At 45.1% G+C, this 19,447-nt stretch overlaps 1 protein-coding gene across 1 annotated transcript in view; it reads right to left on the reverse strand.

Annotated features, from left to right (window-relative positions):
* Window positions 1–19,447, reverse strand: part of LOC110508229 (low-density lipoprotein receptor-related protein 8-like) — a 174,640-nt gene that overhangs the window by 105,106 nt on the left and 50,087 nt on the right. Inside the window, exon 3 of the mRNA XM_090225168.1 lies at window positions 8,287–8,409. Coding sequence (XP_090081294.1) covers window positions 8,287–8,409 — 123 coding nt within the window. The remainder of the gene's footprint in view (window positions 1–8,286; window positions 8,410–19,447) is intronic.

The raw sequence follows: 19,447 nt of genomic DNA on the forward strand, positions 1-19,447 counted from the left end.
CTTTTTGGCATCTGGGCTTCTGCTCGAAGTGTGAAGTTGTCATGGCAACACTCTATAGTTGAAGGACTGAGCGTCACACAGGGCTAGCCTTATTTGCAGCGCTAATTTGCCGTTTTTTGTTGTTGTCGAGCCTTCTGACACTTCTTTCACGCTATATTTTTCAATTTGTAGCATATCAGAAGTTCAATGTTTCTTACTAAATGACATTCTGAATTAATTCTCATAGTTCTACTGAAAGTCCATCAAAATCGGTTCAGAGCGCTCGCAAAATAATGCGCTTCTGACACAACAGGTTGACGAGTTCAACAAGGAGATGAGAGAAACATGCTATTTTGACGAAGAGAAGTTCACCGTGGCGTAATGAACAGGTTTCCTGTCTCTCAGGGTGCCTTTTCGTACAGTACACAGAAACACAGATGGCTCTCCTCCAGTCGCTCGCTTCCCCATCCATTTTAATGCGACTGTGACCATGGGAGCCGCTCTCTGAGGGCCAGCTGTGTATGATCTACTACCTTTTCAGGGAAAAAGCCACTCAGGACGTCCTAACGTGGACTAGGAGTTAGAAACAGTGGATTTGTTCCATTCTCAACCTTGAGAGGAATGACATGTATTTCTCCATTTTGAAAGAGGAGTGTAAATGACTGAAAATGGCTGGTTCATGCACAGCCGTCGAACCAAGACTAACAAGGTAACAGTAAACATGCCCCCCCCCCCCCCCCCCCCCCCCCCACGAATGATGCAGCGCCCCCGCCTTGGGACAATTAGTGACAATTATTCAAACTTGTTCAAACTGATGTTGGGTGGATTAATGAGAGAAAGAACACGTCTTATTGATGGTCCAGCGTTTCAAAATGTTCACCTTGATATGAATGGGAGGAGCTTATGGATCCTCGTGGGAAACGTGTTTCTCATGAGGAGATGCATACATGTACAAAAAATGTCATGACCGTAGCTCAAACGAGACAGGAAATATTCTTGTTCAAAGTTTGGAATATTAGTCGATTACTATTGCGCCCCCTTTCGGCCAATCGGTGAAACGTTGTAAATCCCTGGCTTCGTAAATCCCTGGCTAGATGCATCATTCATCCAAGGTTGGTCAAAATCGGGGGCAAGAGTTATATTATGTGTGACTAACGTAAAATCCTTCTCCATCATGGTGGAGGACAATCATTTGCTGTACAGTAGCCATGGAAACCAAGTATAATGGTTTAACCCTGCTAACAACAGAACAGGAATCCATAAGTGATTCATGTTCATTGAATGGAGAGTTGTAGTATTTGAACATGAGTTGTAGGCCCTCCTCTTGTACTACATCAGCATACAGACAAGATTGAATCAACTGTATTGGTTTATTATTCAGCTCTTTGTCAAGAGCAGAAATAACAAATGTAATGACTTTGATAAAGAACAGGCCCGCAGACTGAATTTTGGTGCCCAAATCTTTGGGCCTCAATCTCAAAGATTTTACCATGTAGGAATTCCATTTAAATATACTTTTTTTTATTGTGATATCGATCTCCGTTCACACAAAGACAAAATCTCTCCCTTATTCATATTTAATTGGATTTCCAATGCAAACACGTTATCCTTTGGAGGTCCCTGTCTCTTCCTCTAACTCGTCCTCACACAAACTTTTTGAGGGTGACATTAATATTAGCGACTTGTCGGCTGTTCTGTGCTTCATACATTATTCATGCGATAACGGCCCACACACATCCCCTCAACTTGATAAAGCAGTACAAAATTAGGAAAATATTTTTCTAAGATTAAATGAGCTTTTTCCAATTCCCTTTCTGCTGTGGTAAATGCATGCAAATTCCTTTTAAATAGCAAGCTCAATGACAAACTTTGTAGGCCTGTGCGATCAACCAATCACAAGATTAAAACGTGAATGGGTACCAGATTGCACTGGTCTCAGTCCTGACTCGGACTCGAACCCCCCTTGGTCTCAGTCCTGACTCGGACTCGAACCCACTTGGTCTTGACATGTCTGGAATAGTTGTGGTCTCGGTCAGACCCCTTGACTTTTTCCACTTTGTTACGTTATAGACTTATTCTAAAATTCATGAAATCGTTTTTTTCTCTCATCAATCTACACACAATACCCCATAATGACTAAGCAAAAACAAGTTTGCAGAAATGTCACATTTACATAAGTATTCAGACCCTTTACTCAGTACTTTGTTGATCGGGTTCAAGTCCTGGCTCTGACTAGGCCACTCAAGGACATTCAGAGACTTGTCCAGAAGCTACTCCTGCGTTGTCATGGCTGTGTGCGAAGGGTCGTTGTCCTGTTGGAAGGTGAACCTTCGCCCCAGTCTGAGGTCCTGAGGCCTCTGGAGCAGGTTTTCATCAAGGATCTCTCTGTACTTTGCGCCGTTCATCGTTCCCTCAATAGTCTCCCAGTCTCTGCTGTTGAGAAACATCCCCATACCATGATGTTGCCACCACCATGCTTCACCGTAGGGATGGTGCCAGGTTTCCTCCAGATGTGGCGCTTGCATTCCAGCCAAAGAGTTCAATCTTGGTTTCATCAGACCAGAGAATCTTGTTTCTCATGGTCTGAGAGTCCTTTAGGGGCCTTTTGGCAAACTCCCAGCAGGCTGCCATGTGCCTTTTACTGAGGAGTGATTTTCGTCTGGACACTCTTTACTGTAAAGGCCTGATTGGTGGAATGCTGCAGAGATGGTTGACCTTCTGGAAGGTTCTCCCATCTCCACAGAGGAACTCTGAAGCTCTGTCAGAGTGACCATCGGGTTCTTGGTCACCTCCTTGACCAAGGCCCTTCTCCCCTGATTGCTCAGTTTGGCCAGGTGGTCAGCTCTAGGAAGATTCTTGGTGTTTCCAAACTTCTTCCATTTAAGAATGATGGAGGCAACTGTGTTCTTGGGGACCTTCAATGCTGCAGAAATGTTTTGGTACCCTTCCCCAGATCTATGCCTCGACACAATCTTGTCTCAGAGCTCTACGCATAAGTCCTTCGACCTCATGGCTTGGTTTTTGCTCTGACATACACTGTCAACTGTGGGACCTTATATAGACAGGTGTGTGCCTTTCCAAATCATGTCCAATCAATTGAATGTACTACAGCTGTACTCCAATCAAATTGTAGAAACATCTCAAGGATGATCAATGGAAATAGGATGCACCTGAGCTCAACTTCGAGTCGCATAGCAAAGGGTCTGAATACGTATGTAAATAAGCTATGTTTAAAAAATAATAATTTACAAACATTTCTAAAAACCTGTTTTCAGTTTGTCATTATGAGGTATTGTGTGTAGAATGATGAGGACAATGTTTTATTTAATCCAATTCAGAATAAGGCTGTAACGTAACAAAATGTGGGAAAAGTCAAGGGGTCTGAATACTTTCTGAATGCACTGTAGCTCCAGTATTGGTTTTGACCCAGACTCGAATATCTCTGGTCTCTGTTGAATTGGGTCTCGTACAACAGCTGGTACAACAGAAACAAGTGCTGACTTTTAATGTCAATCAGATACATTTAGAATAACATCTTAATGCAATTCTTCCAAATGATCTGCTTGAAAAGACACTGAGCTTGTCTCCAGTCCACACCATGACTCACGTGAAATGGAATAATTCAGAACCCCTTTGATCTCCCCAAACCTGTGGCCCAGCTCAGTCCAGACAAGCCGTAAACGTCTCCCCTTGCCCTTCCCCTACTCCCGGATGAGCACGAGTAGATGGGGAGAGGAGGGAAATCGGTCTCAGTCAGTCTGACTTTGCCTAAATGAAATCAGGCTACACCTCTAAGAGCTTGGCAGTGATCAGGCTACACCTCTAAGAGCTTGGCAGTGATCAGGCTACACCTAAGAGCTTGGCAGTGATCAGGCTACACCTAAGAGCTTGGCAGTGATCAGGCTACACCTCTAAGAGCTTGGCAGTGATCAGGCTACACCTCTAAGAGCTTGGCAGTGATCAGGCTACACCTCTAAGAGCTTGGCAGTGATCAGGCTACACCTCTAAGAGCTTGGCAGTGATCAGGCTACACCTCTAAGAGCTTGGCAGTGATCAGGCTACACCTCTAAGTGCTTGGCAGTGATCAGGCTACACCTCCTGCCTCTCTCCAACATCAGACACTGGTCTAGTGGGGAAGTGTGTAGGCGAGGCGAGGTGAGGGCCCTTGCTGGTGGCGTGAGTGAGAGGCGGCTGAACCGGTGCCCAAGTGGAGTAGCAGGGAAAATTACAAACACAGAGTCTCGGCTTCAAAAGCCAAATTAGATGCTGTCTGGCTGGCTGGCACATCGGAGCGGAGAGAAACGGAGCTACATAATATTCAGATAGGGTGTGAGTGTGAAGAATCGAGCTGTAATTATTCAGCCTTTTAGCCTTTCTAGTGCAGAGGTCTGATGATCTGAACAGTAGTTGGTTAGGATATTAATATGCTCTCTGGCCCTATTGATGCTAGGACTATGAATCAACTTTGGTACCAATATCTCTGGGAATGTTTTGGAGAGCATTCATTTGACGAGCTTCCAAGAAACAGACAAGTAGGAGCAGAGAGAGGAAGAGATAGAGCAGAGTGAGGTAGAGGGATAGAGCAGAGAGAGGTAGAGGGATAGAGCAGACAGAAAGAGCAGAGGGAGGTAGAGGGATAGAGCAGAGAGAAAGAGCAGAGAGAGGTAGAGGGATAGAGCAGAGAGAGGTAGAGGGATAGAGCAGAGAGAAAGAGCAGAGAGAGGTAGAGGGATAGAGCAGAGAGAAAGAGCAGAGAGAGGTAGAGGGATAGAGCAGAGAGAAAGAGCAGAGAGAGGTAGAGGGATAGAGCAGACAGAGGTAGAGGGATAGAGCAGAGAGAGGTAGAGGGATAGAGCATACAGAGGTAGAGGGATAGAGCAGAGAGAAGGAGAAGTCAGGGTAAACGCAGCGTCACTGAATAGGTACAGTTGAAGTCGGAAGTTTACATACACTTAGGTTGGAGTCATTAAAACTTGTTCTTCAACCACTCCACACATTTCTTGTTAACAAACTATAGTTTTGGCAAGTCGGTTAGGACATATACTTTGTGCATGACACAAGTAATTTTTACAACAATTGTTTACAGACAGATTATTTCACTTATATTTCACTGTATCACAATTCCAGTGGGTCAGAAGTTTACATACACTAAATTGACTGTGCCTTTAAACAGCTTGGAAAATTCCAGAAAATGATGTCATGGCTTTAGAATCTTCTGATAGGCTAATTGACATAATTTGAGTCAATTGGAGGTGTACCTGTGGATGTACAGTGCCTTGCGAAAGTATTCGGCCCCCTTGAACTTTGCGACCTTTTGCCACATTTCAGGCTTCAAACATAAAGATATAAAACTGTATTTTTTTGTGAAGAATCAACAACAAGTGGGGCACAATCATGAAGTGGAACGACATTTATTGGATATTTCAAACTTTTTTAACAAATCAAAAACTGAAAAATTGGGCGTGCAAAATTATTCAGCCCCCTTAAGTTAATACTTTGTAGCGCCACCTTTTGCTGCGATTACAGCTGTAAGTCGCTTGGGGTATGTCTCTATCAGTTTTGCACATCGAGAGACTGAAATGTTTTCCCATTCCTCCTTGCAAAACAGCTCGAGCTCAGTGAGGTTGGATGGAGAGCATTTGTGAACAGCAGTTTTCAGTTCTTTCCACAGATTCTCGATTGGATTCAGTTCTGGACTTTGACTTGGCCATTCTAACACCTGGATATGTTTATTTTTGAACCATTCCATTGTAGATTTTGCTTTATGTTTTGGATCATTGTCTTGTTGGAAGACAAATCTCCGTCCCAGTCTCAGGTCTTTTGCAGACTCCATCAGGTTTTCTTCCAGAATGGTCCTGTATTTGGCTCCATCCATCTTCCCATCAATTTTAACCATCTTCCCTGTCCCTGCTGAAGAAAAGCAGGCCCAAACCATGATGCTGCCACCACCATGTTTGACAGTGGGGATGGTGTGTTCAGCTGTGTTGCTTTTACGCCAAACATAACGTTTTGCATTGTTGCCAAAAAGTTCAAGTTTGGTTTCATCTGACCAGAGCACCTTCTTCCACATGTTTGGTGTGTCTCCCAGGTGGCTTGTGGCAAACTTTAAACAACACTTTTTATGGATATCTTTAAGAAATGGCTTTCTTCTTGCCACTCTTCCATAAAGGCCAGAGTTGTGCAATATACGACTGATTGTTGTCCTATGGACAGAGTCTCCCACCTCAGCTGTAGATCTCTGCAGTTCATCCAGAGTGATCATGGGCCTCTTGGCTGCATCTCTGATCAGTCTTCTCCTTGTATGAGCTGAAAGTTTAGAGGGACGGCCAGGTCTTGGTTGATTTGCAGTGGTCTGATACTCCTTCCATTTCAATATTATCGCTTGCACAGTGCTCCTTGAAATGTTTAAAGCTTGGGAAATCTTTTTGTATCCAAATCCGGCTTTAAACTTCTTCACAACAGTATCTCGGACCTGCCTGGTGTGTTCCTTGTTCTTCATTATGCTCTCTGCGCTTTTAACGGACCTCTGAGACTATCACAGTGCAGGTGCATTTATACGTAGACTTGATTACACACAGGTGGATTGTATTTATCATCATTAGTCATTTAGGTCAACATTGGATCATTCAGAGATCCTCACTGAACTTCTGGAGAGAGTTTGCTGCACTGAAAGTAAAGGGGCTGAATAATTTTGCACGCCCAATTTTTCAGTTTTTGATTTGTTAAAAAAGTTTGAAATATCCAATAAATGTCGTTCCACTTCATGATTGTGTCCCACTTGTTGTTGATTCTTCACAAAAAAATACAGTTTTATATCTTTATGTTTGAAGCCTGAAATGTGGCAAAAGGTCGCAAAGTTCAAGGGGGCCGAATACTTTCGCAAGGCACTGTATGTCAAGGCTTACCTTCAAACTCAGTGCCTCTTGGCTTGACATCATGGGAAAATCAAAAGAAATCAGCCAAGTCCTCAGAAAAACATTTGTAGACCTCCACAAGTCTGGTTCATCCTTGGGAGCAATTTCCAAACACCTGAAGGTGCCACGTTCATCTGTACAAACAATAGTACGCAAGTATAAACACCATGGGACCACGCAGCCGTCATACCGCTCAGGAAGGAGTCGCGTTCTGTCTCCTAGAGATTAACGTACTTTGGTGCGAAAAGTGAAAATCAATCCCAGAAAAACAGTAAATGACCTTGTGAAGATGCTGGAGGAAACAGGTACAAAATGATCTATATCCACAGCAAAACGAGTCCTATATCGACATAACCCGAAAGTCCGCTCAGCAAGGAAGAAGCCACTGCTCCAAAACCCCCATAAAAAAGCCAGACTACGTTTTGCAACTGCACATGGGGACAAAGATCGTATTTTTTGGAGAATTGTCCTCTGGTCTGATGAAACAAAAATAGAACTGTTTGGCCATAATGACCATCGTTATGTTTGGAGGAAAAAGGGGGAGACTTGCAAGCCGAAGAACACCATCCCAACCGTGAAGCATGGGGGTGGCAGCATCATGTTGTGGGGGTGCTTTGCTGCAGGAGGGTCTGGTGCACTTCACAAAATACACGGCATCATGAGGCAGGACAATTATGTGAATATATATTGAAGCAACATCTCAAGACATCAGTCAGGAAGTTAAAGCTTGGTCACAAATGGGTCTTCCAAATGGACAATAACCCCAAGCATACTTCCAAAGTTGTGGCAAAATGGCTTAAGGACAACAAAGTCAAGGTATTGGAGTGGCCATCACAAAGCCCTGACATCAATCCTATAGACAATTTGTGGGCAGAACTGAAAAGGTGTGTGTGAGTAAGGAGGCCTACAAACCTGACTCAGTTATACCAGCTCTGTCAGGAGGAATGGGCCACAATTCACTCAACTTATTGTGGGAAGCTTGTGGAAGGCTACATGAAACGTTTGACCCAAGTTAAACAATTTAAAGGCAATTCTACCAAATACTAATTGAGTGTATGTAAACTTCTGACCCACTGGGAATGTAAATAATTTTTTCTGCTATGGTGATTCTAACTGACCTAAGACAGGGAGTTTTTATGAGGATTAAATGTCAGAAATGGTGAAAAACTGAGTTTAAATGTATTTGGCTACGGTGTATGTAAACTTCCCACTTCAACTGTACATAGATGGTCAGGTGACCATGTAAGGGTGGTTGGTTGAGTGAGTGAGCGACCATGGACGGCTGTGTGCTCGTGGAGTGGTTGACAGACTGGGGAAGCGTTGATGAGTGTTTGAGTTGGGTGAGTGTGGTTAGGTGACTATGAATGGGGAAACCACTGGAGCTCTGACTTACTGCAGGTGGCATCTGCCTCATCCGAGCCGTCGGGACACTCTGGTTCCCCGTCACAGCGCCAGCGGCCTGGTACACACTGGCCGTTAGCACAGGCAAACTCTGCTGGGGCACACGTCTTCCTGGCTACTCAGAGAGAGATATGGATGGTGAGAAGGACGGAGAGAGAGAGAGAGATGGCGAGAAGGACGGAGAGAGAGAGAGAGATGGCGAGAAGGACGGAGAGAGAGAGAGAGATGGCGAGAAGAACGGAGAGAGAGAGAGATGGTGAGAAGGACGGAGAGAGAGAGAGAGATGGTGAGCAGAACGGAGAGAGAGATGGTGAGAAGGACGGAGAGAGAGAGAGAGATGGTGAGAAGGACGGAGAGAGAGAGAGAGAGATGGTGAGAAGGACGGAGAGAGAGAGAGAGAGATGGTGAGAAGGACGGAGAGAGAGAGAGAGAGATGGTGAGAAGGACGGAGAGAGAGAGAGAGAGATGGTGAGAAGGACGGAGAGAGAGAGAGATGGTGAGAAGGACGGAGAGAGAGAGAGATGGTGAGAAGGACGGAGAGAGAGAGAGATGGTGAGAAGGACGGAGAGAGAGAGAGATGGTGAGAAGGACGGAGAGAGAGAGAGAGATGGTGAGAAGGACAGAGAGAGAGAGATGGTGAGAAGGACGGAGAGAGAGAGAGATGGTGAGAAGGACGGAGAGAGAGAGAGATGGTGAGAAGGACGGAGAGAGAGAGAGAGATGGTGAGAAGGACGGAGAGAGAGAGAGAGATGGTGAGAAGGACAGAGAGAGAGAGAGAGATGGTGAGAAGGACAGAGAGAGAGAGATGGTGAGAAGGACGGAGAGAGAGAGAGAGATGGTGAGAAGGACGGAGAGAGAGAGATGGTGAGAAGGACGGAGAGAGAGAGATGGTGAGAAGGACGGAGAGATGGTGAGAAGGAGAGATAGAGATGGTGAGAAGGACGGAGAGAGAGAGAGAGAGATGGTGAGAAGGACGGAGAGAGAGAGAGAGAGATGGTGAGAAGGACAGAGAGAGAGAGATGTGAGAAGGACGGAGAGAGATGGTGAGAAGGAGAGATAGAGAGAGATGGTGAGAAGGACAGAGAGAAAGAGATGTGGAGATGGTGAGAAGAAGAGATAGAGATGGTGAAAAGGAGAGAGAACGAAAGAGAGGTAGAGAAAAAACAAGAGAACGGGAGAAAGAGATAAAAACAGGAGTTTCATCTACAATTCACCTCATTAATTAGTCACATGCTATGCAGTAATCAAACCCGGGGCTAGTTAAATGACCATATAACCATGTGAGCGACAGTTATGAATAAAGACATTTTATTATGTGATACGAACTGAAGATGGGACAGCAGGACATTCGTAAGACTCAAATCAAAGCGTCAAATGTGCCGAATACAACCTCAGTGAAATGCTTACTTACAAGCCCTTAACCAACAACGGAGTTTGAAGAAAATAAGAGATAAGAGATAAGAATAACAAATAATTAAAGAGCAGCAGTAAATAACAATAGCGGGGCAGGGTGTACCGGTACAGAGTCTATGTGCTGGGGCACCGGTATCGAGGTTATTGAGAAAATATGTACATGTAGGTAGAGTTATTAAAGTGACTATGCATAGATAATAACAGAGTAGCAGCAGAGTTCCAGAGGGTGGGGGGTTGGGGGGGGGGGGGCAATGCAAATAGTCTGGGTAGCTATTTGATTAGCTGTTGAGGAGTCTTATGGCTTGGGGCTAGAAGATGTTTAGGAACTTGAAGCTCTCAACCTGCTCCACTACAGCCCCATCGATGAGAAAGGGGCGTGCATCGGTCCTCCTTTTCCTGTCGTCCACAATAATCTCCTTTGTCTTGATCACGTTGAGGGAGAGGTTGTTGTCCTGGCACCACACGGTCAGGTCTCTGACCTCCTCCCTATAAGCGGTCTCATCGTTGTCGGTGATCAGGCCTACCACTGTTGTGTCGTCAGCAAACTTAATGATGATGTTGGAGTCGTGCCTGGCCGTGCAGTCATGAGTGAACAGGGAGTATAGGAGGGGGCTGAGTACGCACCCCTGAGGGGCCCCTGTGTTGAGGATCTGCACGGCGGATGTGTTCCTTTTGTCCTTTTGTCAAGGTGGGAAGGTGGGAAAGGTCAAGGTGGGAAAGGGCAGTGTGGAGTGCAATAGAGATTGCATCATCTGTGGCTCTGTTGGTGTGGTACTGCAAATTGGAGTGGGTCTAAGGTTTCTGGGATAATGGTGTTGATGTGAACTATGACCAGCCTTTCAAAGCATTTCATGGCTACAGACGTGAGTGCTACGGATCTGTAGTCATTTAGGCAGGTTACCTTAGTGTTCTTGGGCACAGGGACTATGATGGTCTGCTTGAAACATGTTGGTATTACAGACTCAGACAGGGAGAGGATAAAAATGTCAGTGAAGACACTTGCCAGTTGGTCAGCACATGCTGGGAGTACACGTCCTGGTAATCCGTCTGGTCCTGCGGCCTTGTGAATGTTGACCTGTTTAAAGGTCGTACTCACATCGGCAGCAGAGAGCGTGATCACACAGTCTTCTGGAACAGCTGATGCTCTCATGCATGTTTTAGTGTTACTTGCCTTGAAGCGAGCATTGAAGTTATTTAGCTCTTCTGGTAGGCTGGTGTCACTGGGCAGCTCTCGGCTATGCTTCCCTTTGTAGTCTGTAATAGTTTGCAAGCCCTGCCACATTCGATCTTAATCCTGTATTTACGCTTTGCCTGTTTGATGGTTCGTCGGAGGGCATAGCGGGGTTTCTTATACGTTTCTGTGCCCCGCTCCTTAAAAGCGGCAGCTCTAGGCTTTAGCTCAGTGCGAATGTTAAATAATGTATTATGTCATTTTGGAGTAACTTTTATTGTAAATAAGAATATATTTCTAAACACTTCTACATTAATGTGAATGCTACCATGATTACGGATAATCCTGAATGAATCATGAATAATGATGAGTGAGAAAGCTAGAGGCATAAATATCATACCCCCCTAAAAATGTTATTGTAATGATGAGAGGTTAGCATGTCTTGGGAAAGGAAACGGGGATACCTAGTCAGTTGTACAACTGAAATGTGTCTTCCGCATTTAACCCAACCCCTCTGAATCAGGTAGCTGCGGGGTGCTGCCTTAATCGACATCCACGTCTTTGGCACCCGAGGAAAGGTGGGTTAATTGAATTGCTCAGGGACAGAACAACAGATTTTGACCTTGTCAGCACTGGGGTATGATATTTGTGCGTCTGTAACCTTCTCACTCATCATTATTTACGATTAATTCGGGACTATCCTGAGGACGGCTCATAATAATAATGAATGGAATGAACACAGTGTTATGAAATACATGGAAACCAGGTGTTTGATTTTGAGACCATTCCGTTAATTCCATTCCGGCAATTACTGTGAGCCTGTCCTCCCCATTTAAAGTGCCACCAGCCACCACTGGTTTAATAAGTATTTCAAAGGATTTCAAGTAGTATTTGAATCCAGGTCTGGAGCTGACCCAGCTTTCCCCGTGGAACACACATTAAAAACACAAACACAGCCAACACAGAGGCAGAGCCATTCCAGTTCCCTGGGTCATTACCCCAACACAGAGGACAGAGCCATTCCAGTTCCCTGGGTCATTACCCCAACACAGAGGACAGAGCCATTCCAGTTCCCTGGGTCATTACCCCAACACAGAGGACCGAGCCATTCCATTTCCCTGGACCATTACCCCAACACAGAGGACAGAGCCATTCCATTTCCCTGGACCATTACCCAAACACAGAGGACAGAGCCATTCCAGTTCCCTGGACCATTACCCAAACACAGAGGACAGAGCCATTCCAGTTCCCTGGACCCTTACCCCAACACAGAGCCTTTCCGTTTCCTTGGGCCATTACCCCAACACAGAGCCTTTCCGTTTCCCTGGACCATTACCCCAACACAGAGCCTTTCCGTTTCCCTGGGCCATTACCCCAACACAGAGCCTTTCCGTTTCCCTGGACCATTACCCCAACACAGAGCCTTTCCGTTTCCCTGGACCATTACCCCAACACAGAGCCTTTCCGTTTCCCTGGACCATTACCCCAACACAGAGCCTTTCCGTTTCCCTGGGCCATTACCCCAACACAGAGCCTTTCCGTTTCCCTGGGTCATTACCCCAACACAGAGCCTTTCCGTTTCCCTGGGTCATTACCCCAACACAGAGGACAGAGCCATTCCAGTTCCCTGGACCATTACCCCAACACAGAGCCTTTCCGTTTCCCTGGACCATTACCCCAACACAGAGCCTTTCCGTTTCCCTGGGTCATTACCCCAACACAGAGCCTTTCCGTTTCCCTGGGCCATTACCCCAACACAGAGCCTTTCCGTTTCCCTGGACCATTACCCCAACACAGAGCCTTTCCGTTTCCCTGGGCCATTACCCCAACACAGAGCCTTTCCGTTTCCCTGGGTCATTACCCCAACACAGAGCCTTTCCGTTTCCCTGGGTCATTACCCCAACACAGAGGACAGAGCCATTCCAGTTCCCTGGACCATTACCCCAACACAGAGCCTTTCCGTTTCCCTGGACCATTACCCCAACACAGAGCCTTTCCGTTTCCCTGGGTCATTACCCCAACACAGAGCCTTTCCGTTTCCCTGGGCCATTACCCCAACACAGAGCCTTTCCGTTTCCCTGGACCATTACCCCAACACAGAGCCTTTCCGTTTCCCTGGACCATTACCCCAACACAGAGCCTTTCCGTTTCCCTGGGTCATTACCCCAACAACCATGGGACTGGCAGTGCAGTTAGTCTAATACAATCAACCACTCAGAGGCTTTCAGTTTGGCTTTCTGGTTACAACGGATGGTGAGGTTGTTGTTTTCTCTCTCCAAAGTGGTAAAGTTGGAGCTGAGAGGACCTGATGTGTACAGAGACAGGTGACTCTTGCTCTCTCGCTCTCCGTCTCTGTCTGATAGTACAGCCCAACACAGGTGCTTAAGATGTTCAAAATGGCAGAGACACAACAATACGAACAAGGCGTTCAGGTGGGCCTTCTCGCTTCAGCACACAATACAAACAAGACCCTGTTATCTTCATATCCAAGTAAAACAGAGAGGGGTGGATGTAAAAGGTGGATGGCCGGCAGTATTTATTTATGGCTGGTGGTAAATGGAGGGATTGGGTAACCTTGCCTGAGACCTGAATACGGGTCGTCTCCCCGGAGAAAATGCGTAGGTTTTTAGCTCAACAGGGTAACACAATCGAGTGTTACACAGGAAACCTGAGTTTGAACCCAAGTCTCTCACACAGTGTTAGAATAACAAAGAAGTAGAACATCTACTGAAACACTGACAGACCTCTGGCAGTTGTACATGTTCACATGGAGAGGGTAGTTGGTAACCATTTTACCATCGGAACAGCACGGTCAGGAGGAGACGCATCATTTCCAAACGTTCCAAGCGGTCGTCACATTGTTTTTAAGACAGGGATGTAACCAAAACTGTGTTCATCAGGTATGTTGTAACTCATTTTCAAACATGCCTTACAAGCACAAACCACTTAACAACAAAAATGACAATTGTGACAATAACAGTGTTTATTTGCATGACAATGAATCGTTACCCAAAATTCCATAATCGTCACAGCCCTAGTGTTAGGACCAAAAATAACTCTCTCTCTCTCTCTCTGTTAGTTGCAAGGCCTTTGCCCAGAAGTGTCACCGCCAGGGCCATAAATATTGTCATTATTATTCTTGTTCAGTATAGAAAATGTGGGTTTTCCTGAACAATCTCTTTAACTGCCATTAAGAACATGTTGGTTTTCCAGAACATTCCATTATATTCTCATTAGGAGCCACAGGAAGCAGTATTTGGTTGGGTTGAGGACAGATGATCGCGTGTGACTGACTTTAACTAACACCTCCGTAAAAGCCTTGTCAACTCATTAGTGTTCACAGCCGACACCGCTAGAGTATTCTCAAAAGATACACAAAAACACTTAGGGATGATTCATATTAGAAAGTGAAGGGGAGAGGGGAGAGAGAGAGAAGATGGAGAAAGAACAGCAAGGAGAGATGGGTAGAGAGAAAGGGGTAGAGAGAGAGAGAGAGGGAGAGAGAGAGAGAAAAGACGGAGAAAGAACAGCGAGAAGAGATGGTTAGAGAGAAAGGGGTAGAGAGAGAGAGAGAGAGAGAGAAAAGACAGAGAAAGAACAGCGAGAAGAGATGGTTAGAGAGAAAGGGGTAGAGAGAGAGAGAGAGAGAGAGAGAAGACAACTTAACTTATATATTGCCCCTTCAAGGACAATAATGGCTTGTTGAGTCTCGGTTCAATGAGGGTCTTCCCCCAGTCAAATTCTGTGAGGATCTTCCCCCAGTCAAGTTCTGTGGAAGTCTTCCCCCAGTCAAATTCTGTGGAGGTCTTCCCCCAGTCAAATTCTGTGGAGGTCTTCCCCCAGTCAAATTCTGTGGAGGTCTTCCCCCAGTCAAGTTCTGTGGAAGTCTTCCCCCAGTCAAGTTCTGTGGGGGTCTTCCCCCAGTCAAATTCTGTGGAGGTCTTCCCCCAGTCAAGTTCTGTGGAGGTCTTCCCCCAGTCAAGTTCTGTGGAGGTCTTCCCCCAGTCAAATTCTGTGGAGGTCTTCCCCCAGTCAAGTTCTGTGGGGGTCTTCCCCCAGTCAAGTTCTGTGGGGGTCTTCCCCCAGTCAAGTTCTACTGGGGTCTTTCCCAGTTAAATTCTATGGGGACCATGGTGGTTCACTCTGAGATAGTTACCAACGGCAGCTGGTGCCATCTGTTTGGGAGGGAGGGAGGGATGTGTAGAGAGAGGGAGGGATGTGTAGAGAGAGGGAGGAATGGGTAGAGAGAGGGAGGGATGGGTAGAGAGAGAAAGAGAGAGAGAGAGATTTAGACAGACAAAACAGAGATATAGACACAGAGATAGAGACAGACAGTTACTCTACTATTCAACACAGAGCTGGGGAAGGTTTAGACAGTTACTCTACTTTTCAACACAGAGCTGGGGAAGGTTTAGACAGTTACTCTACTATTCAACACAGAGCTGGGGAAGGTTTAGACAGTTACTCTACTTTTCAACACAGAGCTGGGGAAGGTTTAGACAGTTACTCTACTATTCAACACAGAGCTGGGGAAGGACAATATGACCCGAGGAAGATGGAAACGTTGTGTTTATTAATAAAGGTGCGTGGTGGTTATGAGTGTGGGGGCTCAATCTCTTTTAGATGACCTTTCTCTGCCCTGCACCCCACCAAATGATGTGTGTTTGATCACCCTGGACCGAAGGAGGGAGGGAGAGAGGGAGAGAGGGAGAGAGGGAGAGAGGGAGAGAGAGCTCTTTCATAGCGACCTTTCTCTGCCCTGCACCCCACCAAATGATGTGCGTTTCATCCCTCCGGACCGAAGGACAGTATGACATCATCAGCCTAGTGTTTTATGCAAATTATAAAACCGTGACGTTGGGAAAAAAATAAAGTGATCATCTAAACTCTAGATGTTGAGGATTACAATGACCTCCCTTTAACTTAGCCACCAAGATATTCTATACACACATTCCACCATTATCCAAACCTTCACAGGCTGTCTAAGGTTCCAATACACTTCAGTTGACAAGAGAACTGAAATTGAACAGTGACGAACACGTGTCGTGAGACAAACCCATCCAAGAGTAGACGAAAGAGCAACGAGCCACGTCAGTTAGCGAGGGATAAAATAATCACAAATGGGAAATGACAGCTCCAAAATGAGCATCCCGTCAGAGCCCACCCACCCATGTTAATTAAGACTCCTGGAGGAGGGGCACACAATACTTGAGAAGCTCCAGGTGGATAACACTCTCTATTGTGTCTGGGGGAAGGTTGTCAACATCGTTCGACTGTGTTGAACCTATATCACTCCATCCTTCTGTAAAGGAGTGTGTGGTACTATGTGGCAGTGTGTGGTAGTGTGTTGTAGTAGTGTGTGGTAGTGTGTATAGTAGTGTGTGTGATAGTGTGGTGTAGTAGTGTGTAATAGTAGTGTGTGGTAGTGTGTGGTACTGCGTGTAGTAGTGTGTGGCAGTGTGTGGTAGTAGTGTGTGGTAGTAGTGTTTGGTAGTGTGATGTAGTGGTGCGTGTGGTAGTAGCGTGTAGTAGTGTGTGTGGTAGTAGTGTTCGGTAGTGTGTGTAGTAGTGTGTGGCAGTGTGCGGTAGTAGTGTTTGGTAGTGTGTGTGGTACTGTGTGTAGTAGTGTGTGGCAGTGTGTGGTAGTAGTGTTTGGTAGGGTGGTGTAGTAGTGTGTGTGGTAGTAGTGTTTGGTAGTATTGTTTGGTAGTGTGGTGTAGTAGTGTGTGGTGTAGTAGTGTGTGGTAGTAGTGTGTGGTGTAGTAGTGTGGTGTAGTAGTGTGTGGTGTAGTAGTGTGTGGTAGTAGTGTGTGGTGTAGTAGTGTAGTGTCTAGTGGTGTCTAGTAGTATCTTGTAGTGTCTAGTAGTGTCTAGTGGTGTCTAGTAGTGTCTAGCAGTGTCTAGTAGTGTCTAGTAGTGTGTTGTAGTGTCTAGTGGTGTCTAGTAGTGTCTAGTGGTGTTGTAGTATCTAGTAGCGGTTGTAGTGTCTAGTAGTGTCTAGTGGTGTCTAGTAGTGTCTAGCAGTGTCTAGTAGTGTGGTGTAGTGTCTAGTAGTGTCTAGTAGCGTGTTGTAGTGTCTAGTAGTGTCTAGGAATGCATTGTAGTGTCTAGTAGTGTGTTGTAGTATCTAGTAGCGTGTTGTAGTGTCTAGTAGTGTCTAGTAGTGTCTAGTAGTATGTTGTAGTATCTAGTAGCGTGTTGTAGTGTCTAGTAGTGTCTAGTAGTGTGTTGAAGTATCTAGTAGCGTGTTGTAGTGTCTAGTAGTGTCTAGTAGTGTGTTGTAGTATCTAGTAGTGTCTAGTGGTGTCTAGTAGTGTCTAGTAGCATGTTGTAGTGTCTAGTAGTGTGTTGTAGTGTCTAGTGGTGTCTAGTAGTGTCTAGTAGTGTCTAGTGGTGTCTAGTAGTGTCTAGTAGTGTCTAGTGGTGTTGTAGTATCTAGTAGCGGTTGTAGTGTCTAGTGGTGTCTAGTAGTGTCTAGTAGTGTGTTGTAGTGTCTAGTAGTGTCTAGTAGTGTCTAGTAGCGTGTTGTAGTGTCTAGTAGTGTCTAGTAGCGTGTTGTAGTGTCTAGGCATGTATTGTAGTGTCTAGGAGAGTGTTGTAGTATCTAGTAGTGTGTATTAGTGTCTAGTAGTGTATGTGTAGTGTCTAATAGTGTGGTGTAGTGTCTAGTAGTGTGTTGTAGTGTGTTGTAGTGTCTAGTAGTGTGGTGTAGTGTCTAGTAGTGTCTAGTAGTGTGTTGTAGTGTCTAGTAGTGTGTTGTAGTGTCTAGTAGTGTCTAGGATTGTGGTGTAGTGTGTTGTAGTGTCTAGTAGTGTCTAGTAGTGTCTAGTAGTGTCTAGTAGTGTCTAGTATTGTGGTGTAGTGTGTTGTAGTGTCTAGTAGTGTCTAGTAGTGTGTTGTAGTGTCTAGTAGTGTCTAGTAGTGTGGTGTAGTGTCTAGTAGTGTCTAGTAGTGTGTTGTAGTGTCTAGTATTGTGGTGTAGTGTCTAGTAGTGTCTAGTATTGTGGTGTAGTGTCTAGTAGTGTCTAGTAGTGTGTTGTAGTGTCTAGTAGTGTCTAGTAGTGTGGTGTAGTGTCTAGTAGTGTGTTGTAGTGTCTAGTAGTGTCTAGTAGTGTGTTGTAGTGTCTAGTATTGTGGTGTTGTGTCTAGTAGTGTCTAGTATTGTGGTGTAGTGTGTTGTAGTGTCTAGTAGTATCTAGTAGCGTGTTGTAGTGTCTAGTAATGTCTAGTAGTGTCTAGCAGTGTGTTGTCGTGTCTAGCAGTGTGTTGTAGTGTCTAGTAGTGTGTTGTAGTGTCTAGTAGTGTGTTGTAGTGTCTAGTAGTGTCTAGTATTGTGGTGTAGTGTGTTGTAGTGTCTAGTAGTGTCTAGCAGTGTGTTGTAGTGTCTAGTAGTGTCTAGTAGTGTGTTGTAGTGTCTAGTATTGGGGTGTAGTGTCTAGTAGTGTCTAGTATTGTTCTGTAGTGTGTTGTAGTGTCTAGTAGTGTCTAGTAGTGTGTTGTAGTGTCTAGTAGTGTCTAGCAGTGTGGTGTAGTGTCTAGCAGTGTGGTGTAGTGTCTAGTAGTGTGTTGTAGTGTCTAGTAGTGTCTAGTAGTGTGTTGTAGTGTCTAGTAGTGTCTAGTAGTGTGATGTAGTGTCTAGTGGTGTCTAGTAGTGTGATGTAGTGTCTAGTGGTGTCTAGTAGTGTTTAGTTGTGTCTAGTAGTGTGTTCAAATCAAATGTATTTAAATAGCCCTTCTTACATCAGCTGATGTAGTGTCTAGTAGTGTGTTGTCGTGTCTAGCAGTGTGTTGTAGTGTCTAGTAGTGTCTAGTATTGTGGTGTAGTGTGTTGTAGTGTCTAGTAGTGTCTAGTATTGTGGTGTAGTGTGTTGTAGTGTCTAGTAGTGTCTAGCAGTGTGTTGTAGTGTCTAGTAGTGTCTAGTAGTGTGTTGTAGTGTCTAGTAGTGTGTTGTAGTGTCTAGTAGTGTCTAGTAGTGTGTTGTAGTGTCTAGTAGTGTCTAGTAGTGTGTTGTAGTGTCTAGTAGTGTGTTGTAGTGTCTAGTAGTGTCTAGTATTGTGGTGTAGTGTGTTGTAGTGTCTAGTAGTGTCTAGCAGTGTGTTGTAGTGTCTAGTAGTGTCTAATAGTGTGGTGTAGTGTCTAGTAGTGTGTTGTAGTGTCTAGTAGTGTCTAGTAGTGTCTAGCAGTAGGTTGTAGTGTCTAGTAGTGTCTAGTAGTGTGTTGTAGTGTCTAGTAGTGTCTAGTAGTGTGATGTAGTGTCTAGTGGTGTCTAGTAGTGTGATGTAGTGTCTAGTGGTGTCTAGTAGTGTTTAGTTGTGTCTAGTAGTGTGTTCAAATCAAATGTATTTATATAGCCCTTCTTACATCAGCTGATGTAGTGTCTAGTAGTGTGTTGTCGTGTCTAGCAGTGTGTTGTAGTGTCTAGTAGTGTCTAGTATTGTGGTGTAGTGTGTTGTAGTGTCTAGTAGTGTCTAGTATTGTGGTGTAGTGTGTTGTAGTGTCTAGTAGTGTCTAGCAGTGTGTTGTAGTGTCTAGTAGTGTCTAGTAGTGTGTTGTAGTGTCTAGTAGTGT

Source organism: Oncorhynchus mykiss, chromosome 28 (assembly GCF_057628025.1).
Source record: "Oncorhynchus mykiss isolate SJ-2025 chromosome 28, ASM5762802v1, whole genome shotgun sequence".
Taxonomy (NCBI): Eukaryota; Metazoa; Chordata; class Actinopteri; order Salmoniformes; family Salmonidae; genus Oncorhynchus; species Oncorhynchus mykiss.